General features: G+C 41.6%; 1 protein-coding gene and 1 long non-coding RNA gene across 2 annotated transcripts in view; one reads left to right on the top strand and one right to left on the bottom strand.

Annotated features, from left to right (window-relative positions):
• Window positions 1–21,032, top strand: part of skib (v-ski avian sarcoma viral oncogene homolog b) — a 58,192-nt gene that overhangs the window by 33,667 nt on the left and 3,493 nt on the right. The window contains exons 2-5 of the mRNA XM_061784949.1: window positions 18,402–18,515; window positions 18,729–18,832; window positions 19,028–19,224; window positions 19,787–20,067. Coding sequence (XP_061640933.1) covers window positions 18,402–18,515; window positions 18,729–18,832; window positions 19,028–19,224; window positions 19,787–20,067 — 696 coding nt within the window. The remainder of the gene's footprint in view (window positions 1–18,401; window positions 18,516–18,728; window positions 18,833–19,027; window positions 19,225–19,786; window positions 20,068–21,032) is intronic.
• LOC133483556 (uncharacterized) lies at window positions 14,896–15,379 on the bottom strand. Its single transcript, XR_009790142.1, has 2 exons — window positions 15,282–15,379; window positions 14,896–15,183 (listed from the first exon to the last, which is right to left on the bottom strand). It is a non-coding gene; the product is annotated as an uncharacterized LOC133483556 (long non-coding RNA).

Raw genomic sequence — 21,032 nt, 5'->3', positions numbered from 1 at the left:
AATGTCCCGCCATCAAGGTGACCCAGTTGACATACATCTGGGCGTGTCAGAGAGTATGAAAATAAGCAGGTGGCGCTAGCTTCGGCTATTTCGATCGCCACTAGTCCTGAACAATTCATACCAGCGGGACCTAAAGGGACCTCAAAAATATCAATGAATCGACTTCAACTTGACTTTCATCACATTTTTGTCAATTACAAAAAAATCTTTAGTTGTTCAACTCCTAGTATACAGAAGTAGCTTACACCTTGACTCAGGAGTGCCCCAAATTGCAAGTTTTCTGAGTGCCAAGCATTTTTTTTTGCTATAAGCTTCATATATGATTACTTTGGCATACAAGTAAATTGAATCGGGAGATTGGTCAAGGACCAAAACTCGTTAGTCAAGGTAGCGTATCCGTTTTCAAATGTAGGAAGTGAAAGTAAAAAGTCTTCAGAAAAATAAATACTCTGCTAAAGCAGCTGAAAAATATACTCAAGTAGTTTTACTTTGTTACTTTCCACCACTGTATCTTTTACATATTGATGCTTTAAATGCATTTATGCAAGGGTCAGGCCTCAAGGGCAGGCTATGCGGTATTGAAAGACCTTCCCCTCAGGCCGATGACACTAATCCCTGGCCTGCCTTCACCATTTGCTGGCCTGCATCCTGTGACACTCAGTCCGGTGACACCACGAGTGGCAGATTTTTACGTCACTGTCCAGTCTATTTATTCAGAACCTGCTGTCGTTTTGAACGTGCCCATATCCACGACCGGGTTCGGCTGCCGCCTGTCCGACGGCACCGAATGTGTCAGGCTGAACCCACGCAGCGCCTGAGCCATGTGGGTCTGTCGAATGCCCTATGTCAGTCATTCTCAAAGTGAAGTACTATGGGGAAGCAAAAAAAAAAATCACTGCCTATGTTGTATTTAACTTTGAAGTTCAATACATTTGCACGTAAGTTATTTTTTTTAGGTTTTTGAGTGACGAGCCGTAGTTCAGACAATTTTTTGCAGTTTGGAAAATCGATGGATGGATGGACTTGCAAGCAAAAATTTTAGATACTGTATGCACATTTTGCAGTGGCAGTGAACTCAACTCAACTCACGTCGCAATGAGCAGCAGTTTGCCAGATAGTGAACAATTCTTCAAAATAATCGTCTTCAAGCTGTGATTGCCACTCCCAGTTGAAGTTTGCTGTCAAACTAAACATAAGACAAAGACAGGCAACGGATATTTGAACACAAACGGTGGCGCAACACATGTAAACAAACAATTTAACAATACCCACAGTCATGTATTGTTTATCCATTGCGAAAAATAACTAATCTTACTGCATCTTATTGAGTCAGTTGTGAAACTCGTCTCTCTGTGTGTCTCTACGTGTGTATTATACTGCCTCCAGGTGACCAAAATACTTTTTTGGGGGGGTGGGGCGGGGGGGGGGGGGGGTTGTAAAGGATTAATAGCATTCCTATTCATTCATTTCAATGGGGAAAGATGAATGTTTTGAGTTTTGAGAAATCACTGCATGTAAGCGGCAAGGCCGAAAACCAACATTGAATGCCTGTGACCTTCGATCTCTCAGGCAGCACTGCATCAAAAACCGACATCAATGTGTAAAGGATATCACCACATGGGCTCAGGAACACTTCAGAAAACCAATGTCAGTAAATACAGTTCGGCGCTACATCCGTAAGTGCAACTTAAAACTCTACTATGCAAAGCAAAAGCCATTTATCAACAAAACCCAGAAACGCCGCCGGCTTCTCTGGGCCCGAGCTCATCTAAGATGGACTGATGCAAAGTGGAAAAGTGTTCTGTGGTCCGACGACTCCACATTTCAAATTGTTTTTTGAAATTGTGGATGTCGTGTCCTCAGGCCAAAGAGGAAAAGAACCATCCGGACTGTTATGGATGCAAAGTTCAAAAGCCAGCATCTGTGATGGTATGGGGCTGTGTTAGTGCCAATGGCATGGGTAACTTACACATGTGTGAAGGCACCATTAATGCTGAAAGGTACACACAGGTTTTGGAGAAACATATGCTGCCATCCCAGCAACGTCTTTTTCATGGACGCCCCTGCTTATTTCAGCAAGACAATGCCAAACCACATTCTGCAAGTATTACAACAGCGTGGCTTCGTAGTAAAACAATGCGGGTACTAGACTGGCCTGCCTGCAGTCCAGACCTGTCTCGCATTGAAAATGTGTGGCGCATTATGAAGCGTAAAATACGACAACGGAGACCCCGGACTGTTGAACAGCTGAAGCTGTACATCAAGCAAGAATGGGCAAGAATTCCACCTACAAAGCTTCAACAATTAGTCTCCTCAGTTCCCAAACGTTTATTGAATGTTGTTAAAAGAAAAGGTGATGTAACACAGTGGTAAACATGACCCTGTTCCATCTTTTTTGGAACGTGTTGCAGCCATCAAATTCTAAGTTAATGATCATTTGCTAAAAACAATCAAGTATCAGTTTGAACATTAAATAGCTTGTCTTTGTAGTGTATTCAATTAAATATAGGTTGAGCCTGATTTGCAAATCATTGTTTTCTGTTTTTATTTATGTTTAACACAACGTCCCAACTTTATTGGAATTGGGGTTGTAAAACCTGTCGCATTTTTTGATGTACACTATGACCTATTATGCTACTGTATTTTAATGTTAGACATGATGGTGGTACTTCAAGAGCCAAGTTGTTTTTTTTAGGTAGTATTTGGTGTCAAATATTTGAGAACCACTGCCCTATGTCAAATACTGTTCGTAGCGCCATATTCATCAACATTCCCGTTCATTGTCGTCACCGGACGCCACCTTTTTCCGAGGCGTCCCGAGGAAAGGTTCGGACGTACGGTATGGGGCTGAGTGAGAAAACCCTGGCGCTGAAATGGGTATTTTGTGGGGTTCAGTTTGTGAGTCAGAGCTGAGTTGGGCTCTGCTGTTATTGGGTTGCCATGGAGAGAAAAACACTGGCGCTTGAGCAATAAAAAGCATCCAGGAAAGGAAAAAGACATTTGCGGACTCAAGGAACAGACAGCCGAGTTGGCCCAATTTGCGAGGTTTTCACTGTGTTTATTTATTTAATATACGGAACACGTTTTCATCGTAATGGAAGATGCGAGGCTTGGGGCCCTCTCACCTAATTGCTTGTGTAAGCAGATATGTTTCCCTATGGCTGAAGGAGGAAAGCAAAAGCAGTGTTTAAGGCTGGAATGTGAGATCTTAGGAACGGATGTTGTGGGTGTTTAATCCCCCATTTTCCCTTGACACACAATTCCTTGGACAAGTGGAAACAAGCCAAACCCTATATGAGCTTCGTCAAATATTACTGTATGCACGGGCCCTTTTTTGCATCACAGTGTCTCTCCTCCAGAGAGAATTCTGTGAACGTGCTGCCCTTAACAAGTCCAAAACATGTAAATTTTTTATTCTGACGGGGAAATTAAACCCCAAAATTTGATGTGTCAGCACAGGTCAAAACACGGTTACTTGGATTCAAATTGCATTTGTGGTAGGGCTCGTACTCGCCTCCTAAAATCCTACTCGCTATTGGCATTGACAGTAATGAATGACTAGCAAATCAGAATAGAATCGTTACTCCTTGTACTATTCCAAAATAATAGTCCAACAAACGACTGGCGACCGGTCCAGGGTGGAGCCCGCCTCTAGCCCAGAGTCATTGGCTCGCGTTAATAGGAATCCCACACTTGCTCTAGGCAGGCCATGCCCAGCTGCAACATGATTAGCTCCTGCATCACGGAAAGGGCAGGCTACGCTGATGTAACGAGATAACCATTCCAAATATGTACGACATTTGTACAAAATGAAAACAAATACATTTGTTATGGTTTAGGGCTAGTTTGCGGTTAGCTTGGTAGCGTGGTTGATACCTCTTTTCCCATCTGGAAGCAGTAGGGCGTGGTCTCCCGTGTGGGATTCTAATAATGCCGCCAGCTCACCTGTAAACTTAAAGGACAAGAGCTTTAGAAAATGGATGAATAGTTAAAATAAAACATAAAAAAATAATCAGATGCGTAATAATAACAATAATAATAAAACTGAAGTGAAGGTCAAAGCTACTTGGACAAAAGCCCTTGTCTGTGATGGTCACAAGGGGCTCTTTTGATGACCAGGTGACCAGGAAGGCCGCATTCAGCAGATAAGGCCGGAATGACGTCCATAGATTGCAGCAGGATTTATGACTCGGTTCAACCAATTAGCTCAGAAGCCATTCTCATGACGGACACTGTGTTGGTGAAACGACATCAGATGGGACCCTGAGCGAGCGGCGACCCTAACTTCACCTCTGACAGATTTTACGCACCCCCCGGCGCGACCCCTCCTCCCAAGCCAATCCTATCCCCTCGTGCTTCTTAACCTCTGGTATTCATCCCATTTTCATCTTTCCAAATAAACCTGCCACCTGCCTTCCTCTCCACTGGCGTTCGTGGTTCACGGGGGGTTGCATGCGGTCATGAGGCTCAGCTTACCAGACGCGACGTCGCAAAACCGCAGCCCAGCTGACTTCTGATCTGCTTTTGTGTTTTGATATTTTTAAAAAGAAAATTCCAGTCCTCGACATCCCTTTGGCTCACCAAAATGTCTGCGTGTCGGTTGGTACAATCAAATTGCTTGTTTGAATTTATATAACTAGCCACAGGCGAGACATTTTGGAAGCAGTTTTAGGAAACATAAAACAACTGTTCATTTATGTTACAAAACAAATGGCACTGCAAACTGTGATTGACTTTTTAGTCTATTTCCTATTAATACTCACTGGATGGATTTTTTTTTCAGGGCATTTTATTATGTGTTATTTTATAAACTAATGAAAGTAATTAAAATTCCCACTTTTTTTTTTACTAAATTGCATTTAGAAAACAGATTTAATATTTATTTTCCAAACATGTCCCAGATTTATTTCTTTTAAAATGCATGACGATTTCAAATAAAATACAAAATATATATATAGTTTTATTGAATTGCACTTTTTTTTATCCAAAATATTTTTTTATTCAAAATCCCAGATTTCTTTTTTTTTTTTTTTTTTTAAATTGGATGGTGCCTTAAAAAATATATGTTTTTTTTAAATGTAAAATTTAAAAAATGCAGGTTATATTGTTTTTTATTGCACGGTGCATGGTGAATTCATTTTAAAAAATATTTTACAAAATACACAATAAAAAAAGGAAAGGATTTTTTTTTTTTGTATTCATCTGAGCTTTTGTTTTGTTATCCAAAACATTTTCTTTAAATCCCAGATGTTTTGTTTCTCATTGCGTGATGCTTTGACTTTGAACAGATTATATTGTTTTTCATGGTGCTTTGATTGTAGGGGTTTTTTTTCATGGAAAAAATACAATTAAAAAAAATCTCAGATTTGTTTGGGCACTTACAAAAAAAATTTAAGTTATATTTATATTTAAGTTATACTTTTTTCTTTTAGTATCCCATATCCATCCAGCCATTTGCTCTACTGCTTGTCCCCATTATAAAACAAACGAAAAAAGTCTCAAATTTGTTTTCATTGCATGGTGGTTTAAACCCAATGCGAGCTTTTGTTTTCAAAACTGTTTAATGGAACTAAAATGCCATCAGGGTCTCGGCCTGAGCATCATTAAGGGGCTTAGTTTTGCCCCCGGCGGTGAACAATGGGATGTGCCCATGTGTCCATGTGGCCTGTCAAACTCCCAGACTGAGAAGTCTTGACCCTCCCGGGGATAAGATGGACCTGTTGTACCTCGGCCTCGTCTGAGAGGTGTTATCCGGTACATGCTGTTGCCACTGATACTTTGTGTGTGTGTGTGTGTGCGTGTGCGTGTTTGGAGCTGTTACTGTTTGGGTTGCTGAGAGGTTATCCAGTGACATTTTAATCGTCTTTGGGCCTCCTTTGCCATGACATTAGAATTAATCTGCCGGATTAAAATCTCAGCCAGTCAGACAGTGATGTCGCTGTTTTGCTGCGTAGAGCGGAGTGTGTTTTGTTTTTGTTTTGGGGTCGGAGGGTGGGTGGGCGGGAGGGAGAGAGGGAGGCAGTGGGGGCTTGCACGCATCAACCAATGTTTTGCAGTCTACAAACAGAGAGATGAGAGGAGAGGGATTGTGTTTTTTTTAGGGCAGAGAGTGAGAAACCACCAACTTGTTCCGGTCCTCTTTTAGAAGTAAAAAATAATAATAATAATTCCATCGTAAAACATACACATGACCCATTTCTGAGTCAGTTGGAATGGATCGTTTTTATGGAGGGTCTTTATTTTCTTCATCTTGTATCATAGATCAAAATGTACGATACGGCAAAGAAACATTTCGCTACATTGTGGTCAAATATCGCTATTTTTTTGTTCAATTGATATCTTCAGTTACTCTGTACTATAAAGACTGGAACAAAATAATTTTTGGAGTTACGAGCCATCATCAGCCGAATTTCTGCTTTGACTTGCGAGCAAAAATTTGAGATACAAGCGCTGTATGGTGTCAGTAAATTCAGCTCACTTAACAAAAAGCAATAGATTGACAGATATTGCACAAGTCTTCAAAAGAAGACGCTTCAAGCTGTTTAATGCCACTCACAGTTGGAATTTACTGTCAAACTAAATATCAAACAAAGAGAATTACACCTTATGTAATTAAAACAACCAAAAACGTTTGCCTTAAAGTTTGCTCATTTCATGCTAACACATAATGAGAAATGACATAGAAAATCTAACAAATAGCATCCATGTAGTGGCGTTATAAAACATTAAGCAATTGATGTTTGACGGCAATCAGTGAAGCGACACGTAGGCAGGCAATATAACAATACTCAAAGGGAATATTTTCTTTATCCTCTGAGAAAAATCCTGTAGCTTAAAGAGTCACTTACATTAGTTATAAAAGTCTTCTTCGATTGTGTCGACCTGACTGTATTATATTGCGCCTGGTGGCCAAGTCACCCACACCAGAAGGAGCAGCAATGAATTTATCATGATGCACAAACTGTTAATTTTTTTACATTATATTTAATTACATTCTTACTATATGTTTTTATGAAGCACAATATTGTAGTGATATTTTCCTTATTAAAAAAAACGTGACAAAAATTTGTGTTAATTTTTGAGGGAGGTTGGAACGAATTAACGGCATTTCCATTTATTCCAATGTGGAAAGATGATTTGAGATACAAATATTTTGAGTTATGAGCGTGGTCAGGGAACGAATTGAACTTGTATCCCAAGGCACCACTGTATTGACATACCATATATCGGGCTTAATATAGTCATTATTACTATATTGTTATTTAGGGCAAAGTATTAAGATTATACAGTATCTATATGTATCAAACAATAATAGTGAACACCACAGAGCTGTTTGACGACATAAATTAACAATTATGATTGCACTGCGGCGAAATGCGAGGGCCGAGCACGGCGATCTGAACACAGCGAGCCGTGCACCACCAGCCGAGCACCAGATGAGGGTCAGTATAATGCCAAGAGATTAAGCTCGCATAGCCAAGATGGCGTTGGCACTGGTGCGCCACAGAGATCAAGTTCTGTGGAGGCACGCACATGCACACACGGACATGTCTGCATGCACCCGTGTAGAACAGAAAGTTTGGAAATAAAATAATGATAAAAAAACGCTGCAGTGTTCACTTGAACGGATTTGTAATTTGTGTGGCTCCGACCTTACAAAAAACAACAACTAAATAAATAAATAAAATAAAAATAAAATAATCAATAAACTGCACCGAAAGCAGAATAAGTAATAGTGTAAGTGTAGGTCTGATCTTTCTCCCTAACCTTCAGCCCCTCCAGCCTCCTGCTTAACATCACAGCTGCTCCTGCATTGCAAGTGTGCTAAATGTGAAAAGAAGCAGAAAAGCAAGTGTGGATGCGTGCGCGTGCGTTTGTGTGTGTGTGTGTGTTTGTGTGTGTGCGTGCGTGCGTTGGGGTGTTTTAGTAAAAGATCATAAATAAATCTTTTAGTTATCGCCCCTCGTAATGCAATTGTATCACAGTATGTGTTTATCTCAAAGACACCAGTGTGTGTGCTCTAAAAGATAATTAAAATAAACAAATTGATTGAGAGGAAAATAAAACATGAAAATAATGTTAATTAATAATAGCATATTCACCACTGAGAACGGAAGTGGGCTAATGATTTTGTGATTTTTTTTTTTTTTTTTTAATACATTGAAGTTTTATGGCTACCGCCCAATGGCTGCTATTAAAGGTTTGGTGCAATAGTGGTCTAATTCCAAATAGCCATCTAATCTAGCAATATATATATATATATATATATATATATATATATATAATATTTCATGCAAGATAACGTTCACCTGTATTAAAATGCAGATGCACTGGCACACAAGCTAAAAAACAAAAGGGCCTAAATGTCCAAATTGGAACTAAACCTCAATTTAGACCTGTATTCATCTAATCTAATCTTTTCCGTGCTCATTTTTGCACCGAATTCAAAAATGACCAAAATGAAGTTAGCCCACTCTAGTTCTCTTTGGCTCAATTCTCCAGATGTTATTGTCCGACTTTGAGTAAATTGGACACGGGAGGTCTGTGCCAGACTCATTACATAAATAAATAAATTCATGAAATGATATGAAATTTAATGAAATGGTTAATTTGTTTGCTAAAATATAGTATCTTTTGTCAAAAAAATTAACTTTTAAATAAATGTAATAACATTACATTAAATGAAACATTTTTCCTTCTAAAATATAGTCCCTTTTAGACGATTAGATGGGATTGACAGGTCCCTGCTGGGGTTTCAATCTGGATGAGCCCCACAACAATACTCATTAGCATAATATGGATACTGTCAACATAGTCACTGGAAGCTCTGAAAAGACAAGCTGCTGTCACGTAAGCCTCTCTAAAACTTTGTAATAATAAACATATTGTTAAATGAATACCTACTCTAGCCATACTAGCCATATCAATCGAAGCCAAGCTGTATTATCTTGGTAAAAGCAGTTGTTCTTGTATTGGATACAATTAGACCAGTGTTTTCCAACCTTTATTGAGGCAAGGCACATATTTTACATTAGAGAAATATCACATATATATACTGTACACTGAAGTATCTTTTTTCCATTTATTCACAAATGTACTAACTCAGTGTGAAGTCTGGGCCTGTTAAGCACAAAGCTATTATTAATTGTACCATCTGCCATCTAGTGGAAATGCCTTTATTTGTTCTGCCTGTCGACCCCGCCTCTCGCCCGAAGATAGCTGGGATAGGCTCCAGCATGCCCACGACCCTAGTGAGGATAAAGCGCGACAGAAGATGGATGGATGGATGTTCTGCCTGTCACTATACGCCGCTGGCATAGAACAAAAATACAGTGAACACCTTCAATTTGCAGGGGATCGGGATGGAGCCCTGCCAAGAACAACGAAAATCTGCAACTAATCCCAAAGGGATATATAATTGCCTAGAGATGCCACAAGGTGGCAGCAAAGGGCTACCTTTGTCTAAATGATGATCCTCAACTCACTTCAACATAGTTCCTTGGGACCTAGGGGGTTCATTGTACGTTATTTGGAACAAATGAATAATAGTTTTCGAACCAATTAGATGAAATTGGATAATTTCCCGTGGCACAGAGGTTGGGAATCCCTGCATTTGACTCTTAAGGTGTACCTAATCAAGTGTCCTCCATAAGTAGTGCCTCTGCTGAATTTGCCACCACACATCTAGAAATACTTGCCGCACGTTTTTTCCTCCAAAGATAACTTTGACCAACATGCCGGCGCTATTAAAGTCCAAATTGCGGTCATATCGGTTACCGGCCCTCCTGGTCCAGGTCTCGCCGCTTCTGTTGAAATGACTTACAAGCTTCAAATGCTGTGAGGTCATGCTCCATGAGGGAACAGTGACACGGGACACCACTGTCAACAGGCAGGTGGGCACGTCCCGATGTTATGGTTGCCGTGTTTGGACCTGAATTGGAATTTGTCACTTTTGGCGCGCAGAAGAGGAGTTACCTTGCTTTTTGTTTTCCCAGCCAAATATGACTTTTCAATTAAGGCAACAAGAAATAAGAAGAGAATTGATGATATGATGATCACGCATGAACCTTACACTTACAGACCACTTCGTTGAGTATTGATGAGAACCAACACAAGAGCCTTTACTATAAATATGCTCACTTTTGACACTGTCGGAGAGGTACTAGATTTATGTGTTCATTCTAGTGAGTTTTGTGTTTTCCGGAGCCAATGGCTACCACAAAACGTTTAATTCTATAGCGGTCTAAGTTCAAACATGTCAATACTATCAATATTTCATGAAAGATGATAAATAACATTCAGAAATGCTAACATGCAGATGCACTGGTACCCAAGCTACAAATAAAAGGACTGGGTGCAATAATGGGCTGCCCACTTTGTCAAAATTGGAAGTAAACCTTGTGACGATATGCCTTTTCTCAATTAATTTCTGCAAGACAAAAATGACAAAAAATGGAATTAGCCATTCCAAAGTTAACCTGCTTCTTTCCTCCAAATTCAACTGGGATAGATTCCACCTATTACAGAAGACTAAATTGAGCTACTAAGAACTTGAGTGGGCTAACTCCATTTTTGTCATTCGCAGAAGAGTATTATGGTTGCCGCCTAATGGCTGCCACTACAGGTTTAGTGTAATGATGGTCTGAGTCCAAACACGCGTCAAATCTATCAATATTTCATGAAAGCGAAAAATGGGACTGAATGCAATAATAGACTGCCCCATATGTCAAAACTGGAACTAAACATTGATTTAGACCATCTGTATTCATCTGAAAGATATCAATCAGCCTAATAGCATAATTGCCAAAGTCATTTTTGAAAGTTTTCAGAAAACAAGAAACAAGAACGCAACAAATTCAACCTTTGCGGATTACCGTGACTTGGATGATTGACAAGATACAGTACACAGACTTAAAGACTTAAAGATAAAAAACATTTAGCAAGCACATTGGTATATTATTGATAATGTGACAGTAAGTTAACAATTACTTGGGCAATTATGCTATTAGAAAAACAATATTCATTTCCTTTATTCATTTCACTGTCACTGAAAAATGACAAAAAATTTAGTTAGCCCAGTCTGGTCAATTGAGTGGCTCAATTGTCCATAGGTTTGAATGTGAATGTTTACGGTTGTTTGTCTATATGTGCCCTGTGATTGGCTGGTGACCAGTCCAGGGTGTAACTCGCGCTCACCCAAAGTCAGCCTGGGAGATGCGCCAGAACACCCGCAACCCTAGTGAGGTTCAGAAAATAAATGGATGGACAACAAACACTCAGATATTTCATGATTTCCTTTCCTGTAAATCTGATTATAGCTATGCAGACATGCGGGCTGCTAAGCGGTTGCGTCGCATGTTGCACCTTTTTTACGGCCAGCGTTTCCTCTCGACTCGGCATTTCATCCAGTCTCAAGCCCAAAGACAATTAGGACAATACAATAAGTTTGGCTGTCATGCCGACCTCATGTCAAGCCCCTGTGGCTCTCCGTATGTGTGTGTCAGGGCTGTCATGGCTGGGTGCAGCTACATAAACACCGCGACCCTAAAAGTAGAAGCGCTAGTGAATAAGCTTAAGAGAGGGGAAATTAAAGCATAACATTAGGGTCGGCGTTGGGATGGAGTTTCAGGGACATCTTGATTAGACACCCCAGACTATCATCCAACTGTTGCAAGGTGACCACAGGGGACTTTATATAAAGCAAAGTCCTACAATTGATAGCGAGCATGCATCCGGCAAACCGCGGGGGATCCGATGACGACAACCAGCCTTCCCAAACAGGGAGGCCGTTTCCTGAGTGAGCGATAGCAGTTGGCGTGCCCTTGAGGGAGACAGTGCCCCATTAAGCACACGTGGAGCTGGGGATTACACCAGCGGAGGGGGGGGGTAGTGGAGGGAAGGAAGCCGTCATCCGAAACTGTTGTGTCTTCTCGGTTGTTAAAGCAGAAGCAAACGCGACGGTACAGCGCGAGAGTTGTCGCCCCAGGAAGTTCAGCTGAGGGAGACTATTTCCGTCTCGCCAGATGAGAGCCGACCCATGTTGGGCTCCTTCGATAACTTCGTTTAGTTTGTTTTGTTTTGTTTTTTTTAAGCACCGCAACAGATGCTGGATGTTTCCATTTAAGCCTCCCATCATTGCTTTGGACATGTAAAAGTAATAAGGTCAAAGGCATTTCCTTGCAAGGAAACATTTTGGGAGGTTTTCTTTTTCTTTTTTTTTTTTTTTACTTTCGCTCTGGGAATTATCACTGTTGATACCACTTGACCACCAGCAGCTTTGGAACATTGGAACTAGCCAATCAAAAAAAAATAAAAAATAAAAAATAGATTCATAATAATAATAATAATATCCGTGCATAGAAAAAAAAAGATATTTCTGTGATAAAGCAATTAATTTAAATGTAATGATAGTTGAAAAAAAATCATATATGTACTGCAGATACAGTTATATCTTTATGGGTGTTTGTGTCCAGGGCTGAACATGATTATTTTTTAATTAAACAAGATGCAAAAGTAATTCAGCAAAAATAAAAAATGGGAAACTAAATTTGAAATCAAATCACTACATTTGTTTATTAATTTTTAATGATAAAAATGAAGAAAGTTTTTTTTATCTGTATATTATTTTATTGCATGTCATTAGTTTATATATATATATATATGTTCATGTATAGGAAATTATGTTGTCAGGAGATCCAGCTATAGAGCCATTGAGTGCTACAATGGTACTGCAAGATCAAACAAGCAATCAGAAACTATGTCTTTAAATTTAGACTTTGTTGTTCAAAAAACTAATCGAAGCTCAGAGGGACTGTTATTTAAAAAAAAAAAAAAAAGTCATAAATGGTCATAATATATAATCTGGGCAGAAAGGAGGACACTGAACAAGCTTCTGTCCATCATGGACAATCCGCAGCATCCACTGTACAGCACCATCTCCATACAGAAGAGCAGCTTCAGTCACAGAACTATCAATTGATCGATCAATCTGTAATTTAAAAAAAAAAAGAAAAACAATGATACAATTTAAAATGACCCTCAGATAAAGATTAAAAGGGCAATTGGGAAAAGTTTACTTTTCTAGTGATGCTAGTTAGCTGTTCATAGAACTACTACGTCCACGGTCAAGAAGCGTCGAGAAGCTTCGTGATCTTTGGCCATGCTCCAGTTAGCGCAATATCAACAAAAAGATTATTCCTCAACTATGCCAGTGAATCAACACGTTTGCAATGTGAGGCCTACCCCTGGAATTGCAGAGCGCCTCTAATTAAAAAATAAAGCATGTCTGCTCTCGCCCGGGCGGCTATTAGAGCCTGTTTAGCCTGGAGATTTGCTTTGAAAGGCCGCTTCATTACAGCACCTCAAAGCCATATCATACAATGGCCAGTTGAAAAGGCCAATGCTTGAATGGAGTCTTAAAGAAGTGAAGGGGTAGGGGATGTACTTGGCCTTCAAGTAAACATTCCTGCAGCTCACTGTTTCCTCTGTGTTCCCGCTCCCTTGGCCCACCTCCCTCCCACTCCAGTTCCCACAGGGGACTCACTCGGCCACAGGAAGTCTGAGGAGGGAGCGGGGCTGCCAAGTCTCCAGTACGATATGGTGCTGTGTAAAGCATGTTTTGTTTAGTTTTTTTACAAGCCGTGCTGTTCTCCTCCATTGCCATAGATGGCGCTATGCATTCAGTCTCTTAGTTTTGGCCTTTTATTGCCCCAACCGAAAATATTTCAACAAGCTAGAAAGTGGAAAGCTGCGTCATGGTGTGCAGTAATTTGGACATTGTTAATAACTAAGACGATAGAAGGACACCATTTTTGCTTATGGGGTGTGGGTGTCTCAAAAATAGAAAATAAATTCCTCAAACAACAGTGGAAAAGCACTGTGTTTGTGTCCGTTTGCCACTGTTTCAGCTAGCATGCTATTTCATGAAGGACGGGGCTAAAGATAATGACCCGTACCATTGTTGATTTTCTGGTGGGGGATTAAGGCAAAAAGTAGGAAAAATATATGAATTTAAAAAAATAAATAAAAAAAAAAGCAATGTATTTCTCTTTGTCCATCTATTTGTAAGTTAACATGCTACTTCCTGGTTCATGACAGGACTGTACCATTTTTTATTCTGGCGCTGGGGGAACATTTCCATTGTGACTTAAACAGCAAAAAGACCAAATACGTGTGGCGGAAAAACCCATAAAGGCGCTATATTTTTCTTTGTCCATCCATTTTTATATTAGCGTGCTACTTCCTGGTTTACAGAGGATGATGAATGACAACTGTACCATTTTTTATTCTGAAGTGGGGGAAGCAGTTCCATTGTTACTAAAATGGAAAAAATAGAGAAACTCAATGGCAAATGGCAAAAACAGCATACAATACATGCACACAAAAAAAGGACTGCATTTGCTCTTATACATACGGACAGTATATTTTCCATACTGCTTGTCCTCATTAGTATCGTATAGAGCCTACCAATTTTTGGTATTTTTGGCGAAAATAGCCAATAGGCAAAATAACCATTCATCCATCAATTTCTTTAGTGATTGTTCTCATTAGTATCGTGGGTGAGCTGGAGCCAATCAATGTTGACTTTTGGCGAGGCACTGTTTGTCTGTCAACTGCAGTGCGCATGAAGACAAAATACCATTCGCACTTATACACAATTAATATTCTTCGATGAACCTAACACACGTTTTTGGAATTTGCCAGAAAGCCGAGTATCCTGAGAAATCTCGCGCAAGCACGGGGAGAACATGCAAACTGAGATTCGAATCCAGAACCTGATAACTGTAAGGCAGACATGCCAGCCACTAGTGCACCCGACTGGTGTTGCTGTATTTATTGATTTATTTGAGGTTTGCATGCTACTTTCTGGTACACGAAAGATGACATTAGACAACGGGAGCATACCATTTTTTATTCTAGGATGTATAGTGACTCAAATTTAAAAAAGAGAAAATATATAGTTGATTGGCATATTTTTGTTTGTGTGTTGGTTTGTTAGTTCGCATGCTACTTCCTGGTTCTCGTTGGGGGGGTTGGTCATTTAACCACTGGGACATGCAGTACAAGACGGGCCAAGCTGTGTCTATGAAGCCAGTGAGGTCAGCGTCACATTTAGCCATGCGGGTCCCTTGTGGTGTCTGGGGAGTGTCTGCTTTCGGCCTCTATTATGTCTAGGGAACCTTCCTGCGGACGCAAAAAAAAAAAAAAAACAACCTCAGAGTACAAATAGCCACGGTCATCCTTTGTCGTAGCACGTAATGACAGACTCCAACTTTACAAACCCTTGAGTTATGGGGCAGGTGAGAGCGACCGATCCTGAGGACGTGCAGTCTGGGTTCAAAGAATGAACTCGTAGAGGAAAAGCCAAACAGTGTGTGAGTGTGTGTACCGTGTAAATGTAAAGTGGTGACTGGTTAGACAGGTAGAGGAGACCTGCGCATGAGTCAGACAGACAAGCGGGGAGTGTCCAGACAAACGTCTTGTGCAACACTACAAGTGGAGCATGAATAGGCAGAATAAGAATGCCAACTGTTTTAAAAATGCAGCCTGATTGGATTTTGTACAACAAAGTGCCTTATAGTTCTTAGGGTCTGGGTTTGAATCTCAGCACAGGGCTTCTTGTGTCGAGCTTCTATGTACTCCCCTGTGTTTGTGCTTGGTTTTCTCCACGTACTCTGGCTTCCACCCACATTTCAAAAACATGCATGTTAGGTTAACTCTATATTCTCCATCGGTGTGAGTGGGAATGGTTGTTTGTCGATACTGTACGTGCCCTGCGATTGGCTGACGACCATTCGGGTGTACCCTGGCTTCTCTCTCACAAGTCAGCTGGAATAGAGGCCGCACCTCCATGGTAGCGTCATTGAAGACTCTAAATTGACCATAGTTGTGAGGCCTCTATATGAGGCCTATGATTGGCTGACCAGTCCAGCGTGGACACGGCTTCTCTCTGCCAAAATCAGCTTGGACAGGGTCCAGCTTACACCAAGCCCAATGAGGACAAATGAAATAGAAAATGGATTGATGGATAGCTGGGTTTTAGTCAGACTAACGCAGTGGTTTGCAGACAATTTGTGACCCTGTACCCATCTTCAACAAAATAGAAGCACGAGATACCAGTTTTGGCCCATGTCGAGATGACAACAACTGATCCATACACACAAAATTTGAACACACAATAGCCGAATAAAATTGTGTTCTCTGCACAAAAATCCCGATCAGCTGCACTTGTGAACGTACGTGATGAATGGGCAACTGAATCCATGGTACACTTCCTGGTTTCCTCAGGTGGGATCCCATTGCTGAAGTTTTCCACCCCTTAAAATGTGATCTTGCACACTGACTGTTGGGACTTGCCTGCCTTATGGCAAATCTCTGTGAGGTGCGGCCAATTATAACTGAAGGTGGAAGATACTTTTGAAGGTTAATGTAAGGTTAGTGTTAAAGTAGTGGTTTGGCGTTAAGGGAAGTGAATGTCAGTCAATGTAATGTGCTTTAAAAAGAGTAGAAAATGAGTGTGTGTGTGTGTGTGTGTGTGTGTGTGTGTGTGTGTTGGTCTGGACAGCAGCCAGCTTGGCTTTCACCCCTCCCAGTCAAGGCGGCGTCAGGTACAGCACAAACCACACAAAGTCTTCAACGTGGAGTCGCGGCCCAATTAAACTAATTGCCCTTAAACGCTTGTGCAACGCAGCCAAAAAAACGCAACGAGAATGCAACGTTACGGAGAGCTACCGTAAGGGATGTTCGACTGCTGGCATGACGTGTGCGACGGCAGATGTTGAGATACGGAGAACTTCCTTAGCCTGCAGGTCTACACTTGTCACACAAGAGGATGTGTATACCTTGGCGTGGTGAGGAGGCCCGCACAGGCCTGCTGCTCGCTTACTCACTCCCATGACGTTCCGCCTCAAGCTCATGTCAAGCATTTCCATCGCCTAAACCAGCGGCCCCAACTTTTTTCACGCCGTGGACCAGTTTCAACTCAGGCCGTAATTTGACGGACCAGCATAGAAACAAATAAAAACAAAGTAGTCGGAGCCCTGCAATTGTTTCTCTTCAATGAGTTGGTGACGGTTTTGTGCTAACACTGACTTTTATTTTGTATATACAATAAACCCCCTTTCACGGGCGATAGGGGCTGAGCCATGCAGCAAGCAATTGACGCCCCCCTAAAAGGGTTTCTAATTGCCTATACATGCCATAAAATGGACTAGTTTTGTCTAAATGAAGCTCCTCAAATCACTTCATAGTTCCTTGGCACCAAGATGCCACCAGATGGCACCAAAGCAATAATGTTATATAGACCAAAAACACTGACTAGGCAAAAAAAAACCTCAGTGAATAACAGAGGATCTTAGTGTCTCTGTGCTGCCCTGTACCAAATGCCCCACGGACCTGTGCCAGTCCGCAGCTCCGTGGTTCGGAAATCCTCAACAGGGGAACGTGCCTGATCCTGCTCATGTTCCCGTTCCTGTGCGCCAAAGCAAATGGGAGACAAACCTCATTTAGCATTAAGTGAGAAGCCATGAATCACGTCTCACAGCTTTCACACACCAAGCTTGGTGAGATTTGCTTGGTCGGTGCGAGTGTTGACATGCATATGTGTGCGTGGGTGCATATGTAGGAGTGTGCGCGCGTGCGTGTGCGTGTGTGTGTGTGTGTGTGTGTGTGTGTGTGCGTGCGTGTCTGGTACAGTGCGCTCAAGGGTGGGAGGTGTTAAATCAGGTCTGGCACTTCATACCTGAACTAGCGATGATACACGTGGCCTCATGCTTTTCATTTTAGTCATTTTTTTTTTCAATCGTCGTATATATAAATTGGTTTATTAGTTACCAGGATTACGCTGTAACTACATAACTCATAGGCAGTATGATGGAAGTACAGTTGTCCCTCGTCATAACGGTTCACTTTTTGCCATTTCACTGTATCGTAGATTTTTAAATCACACATATCTCACTTTATATCGCAGATTTTTTGCGGTCATCGTTTTCCCATTAAGACCAATGTTACTCACGTAGCGAGAACCGTGAGCCAGGGGGAAAGAAAAAGGCAGAGAATGTCCAAAGTTTGGGATTATCTCACACTTTAAAGATAAAGTGCAATGTGTTTACTGCAACGCAGAATGTCTACGGTAAAGTGAACATTGTTAGCTCAGTTAATCGTGCCTACCAACGCTAGATAGAATAAAAACATTTTTAATCGGTTTGAATGTTGGTCTCTATGTACCCCACTTCTCTCTCGCCCAAAGTCAGCTGGGACAGGCTCCAGCTCACCCACGACCTTAATGAGATCAGACGGTATAAATATGGACGGATGTTATTCATATCACACGTGCGCTTCTGTTTTCATGAGTGAAAGGATCGCCGCCATTTAACGCCTCTCTTCTCTCCCCTTCCCCGCAGTCGCTGAGCCCTATCACAGCCAAGCGGCCCAAACTGGAAAAATTGCAATCTCCATCATCTGACAGCGAACGCAAAGCCGAGTGGCTCCAGTCACTGTCCAAGTCCACTCACAAGGTTGGTAAACAGGCGGCAAAGTGTGACAAGTGCATATGGTGTTAAATGCAAACTTGAAAGCGATGATGCACAAGCTCCTATTATCTTCAATGGTCAGCTAATAACAATAACAAAGAATTATTAAATGAATCTTTGAGTGTGTCAGTCACGGCCATTTGAATACTTGAATGGTTGTACTTCATCATGACTCAAGCTTGCCGTTTTGGTTTCCAGGACCTGAAACAAGTCCAGCTAAAGCAGAGGCCTTCAGCATTCCGGCCTTGGTCTCCAAAAGCATCCGAGAGGGAGAAACCAGCAGTTCAGAGTGAGCAGGAGAGGTGAGCTGTCAGGATTGTCTTAAAAAATGATAGCAGAAATGCTTAAAAATGGGTGGGGAAAAACTTTTGTGCTCAAATTTCACAGGACTCTTGAAAATGTAAAGGCTCAGCAGGCCAGATTAAAGAACTGAGTGGGTCGCATGTGGCCATATTTTGCCCACCCCTGCTTTAAATGGACCCCTATTGCCTTTGCAGGTCCCATTTTAAGAGTCAGGAGACTTTGGCACAAGCTCCCGCAGGCCCTCTGGTGCATCCTGACGACAGCCACGCTCCTGGCAGGGGGACCTCAACCATCCAACAAGAAGTGCACAATGGCGACACGCAAGCTGCAGCACCCAACCCTGACGACATGGACACGGACGGAGAGATCGACGTGGATGACTGTGATGATCGTGAGTACCTTCTGTCATCTGGACAAGGAAATACTCAAAAACACTGAAGAAAGTCAATCATTTACTATTCAAAAGTTGTGTTGAATACTGGAAAGGAACCACACACAGGCATTGGTTCAAGTGATCACTGTGAAATGGCGCCACCAAGTGTTTAGAAGTAGAAATTAACAGTGCTACCACGGTGTGAGACGATTATGGAAACATTTTAAAACGTCCTTTTAAAGCCACTGACTGTCCCTCCATCCATCATTATAATAAATCCATAACTAAATAAAATTGCTTGTAAAAAAGTACTGTAAAAAAATCATTCTTAGTTGCCCTGTGATTGACTGGCGACGAGTCAAGGGTGGAGTCCGCCTTTTGCCCCTAAATCGACCAATTTATCATAACATATTACTACAAAATGTTTTATAATAAATACTATAAAATTGATTATTTAAAAAATGACTACAAATTGTATTATAAAAATACTACAAATTGTATTATTAAAAATGACTACAACATTTGTTATAAAATCCACGACAAGAGTTGCAGATATGTAACTGCAAGCGTTTCTCTGCAGGTACGCTGCTGGCGTCCTCCCTCGCTTCACCACCCTCAGCCTGCAACAGTGCCCCTCAGACGCTGACCCCCGAGACCGCAGGTGCCTCTCCGCCTCAGGAGGCGCCAACCTGGCTGTCAGGGCATGTCTGCCCTGAGATGGACGCTCTGAGACAGACGCTCTACACTGGTGTGGACACCAAAGAGGCTCGAGAGAAATTCCTGCAGGAGGTGGTCAAGATGCGGCTGAAGCAAGAGGAGAAGCTGGCGGCCGCCATACAGGCTAAACGCAACCTGCAGCAGGTAGTCAAACACGTTTTTTTGTGGTGGTAAAATCAAAATACAGTGAACCAGGGGCGAGTCTCGGTCGAGTACTTTGGGTGGGCTGAGCCCAAGACCTAATTTTAGAAAGTACCCTTCTGAAATGTGATTGAACATTTTAGACCTTGAAAAAACACCTCTTTCAGGTGTTTTTTTTTAGCAAACTCCATGGGGGCTTTCATGTGTCTTGTACTGAAGAGAGGCTTCCGTCGGACACTCTGCCAGAAAGCCCCGACTGGTGGAGGGCTGCAGTGATGGTTGACTTTCTAGAACTTTCATCCATCTCCCGACTGCATCTCTGGAGCTCAGCCACAGTGATCTTTGGTTTCTTCTTTACCTCTCTCACCAAGGCTCTTCTCCCCCGATTGCTTGGTTTGACCGGACGGCCAGCTCTAGGAAGGGTTCTGGTCGACCCAAACGTCTTCCATTTAAGGATTATGGAGGCCACTGTGCTCTTAGGAACCTTAAGTGCAGCAGAAATGTTTTTGTAACCTTGGCCAGATCGGTGCCTTGCCGCAATTCTGTCTCTGAGCTCTTCAGGCAGTTCCTTTGACCTCATGATTCTCATTTGCTCTGACATGTACTGTGAGCTGTAAGGTCATATATAGACAGGGGTGTGGCTTTCCTAATCAAGTCCAATCAGTATAATCAAACACAGCTGGACTCCAATGAAGGTGTAGAACCATCTCAAGGATGATCAGAAGAAATGGGCAGTACCCGAGTTAAATATATGAGTGTCACAGCAAAGGGTCTGTATATTTATGGCTATGCAATATTTGAGTTTTTCTTTTTTAATAAATCAGAAAAAATTTCAAAAGTTCCGTTTTTTCTCTGTCAATATGGGGTGCTGTGTGTACATTAATGAGGGAAAAAATGAACTTAAATGATTTTGATAAATGGCTGCAATTTAACAAAGAGTGAAAAATTGAATGGGGTCTGAAAACTTT

This window comes from Phyllopteryx taeniolatus, chromosome 9 (genome assembly GCF_024500385.1).
Source record: "Phyllopteryx taeniolatus isolate TA_2022b chromosome 9, UOR_Ptae_1.2, whole genome shotgun sequence".
Taxonomy (NCBI): Eukaryota; Metazoa; Chordata; class Actinopteri; order Syngnathiformes; family Syngnathidae; genus Phyllopteryx; species Phyllopteryx taeniolatus.
This window is presented reverse-complemented; position numbering and strand designations above follow the sequence as displayed.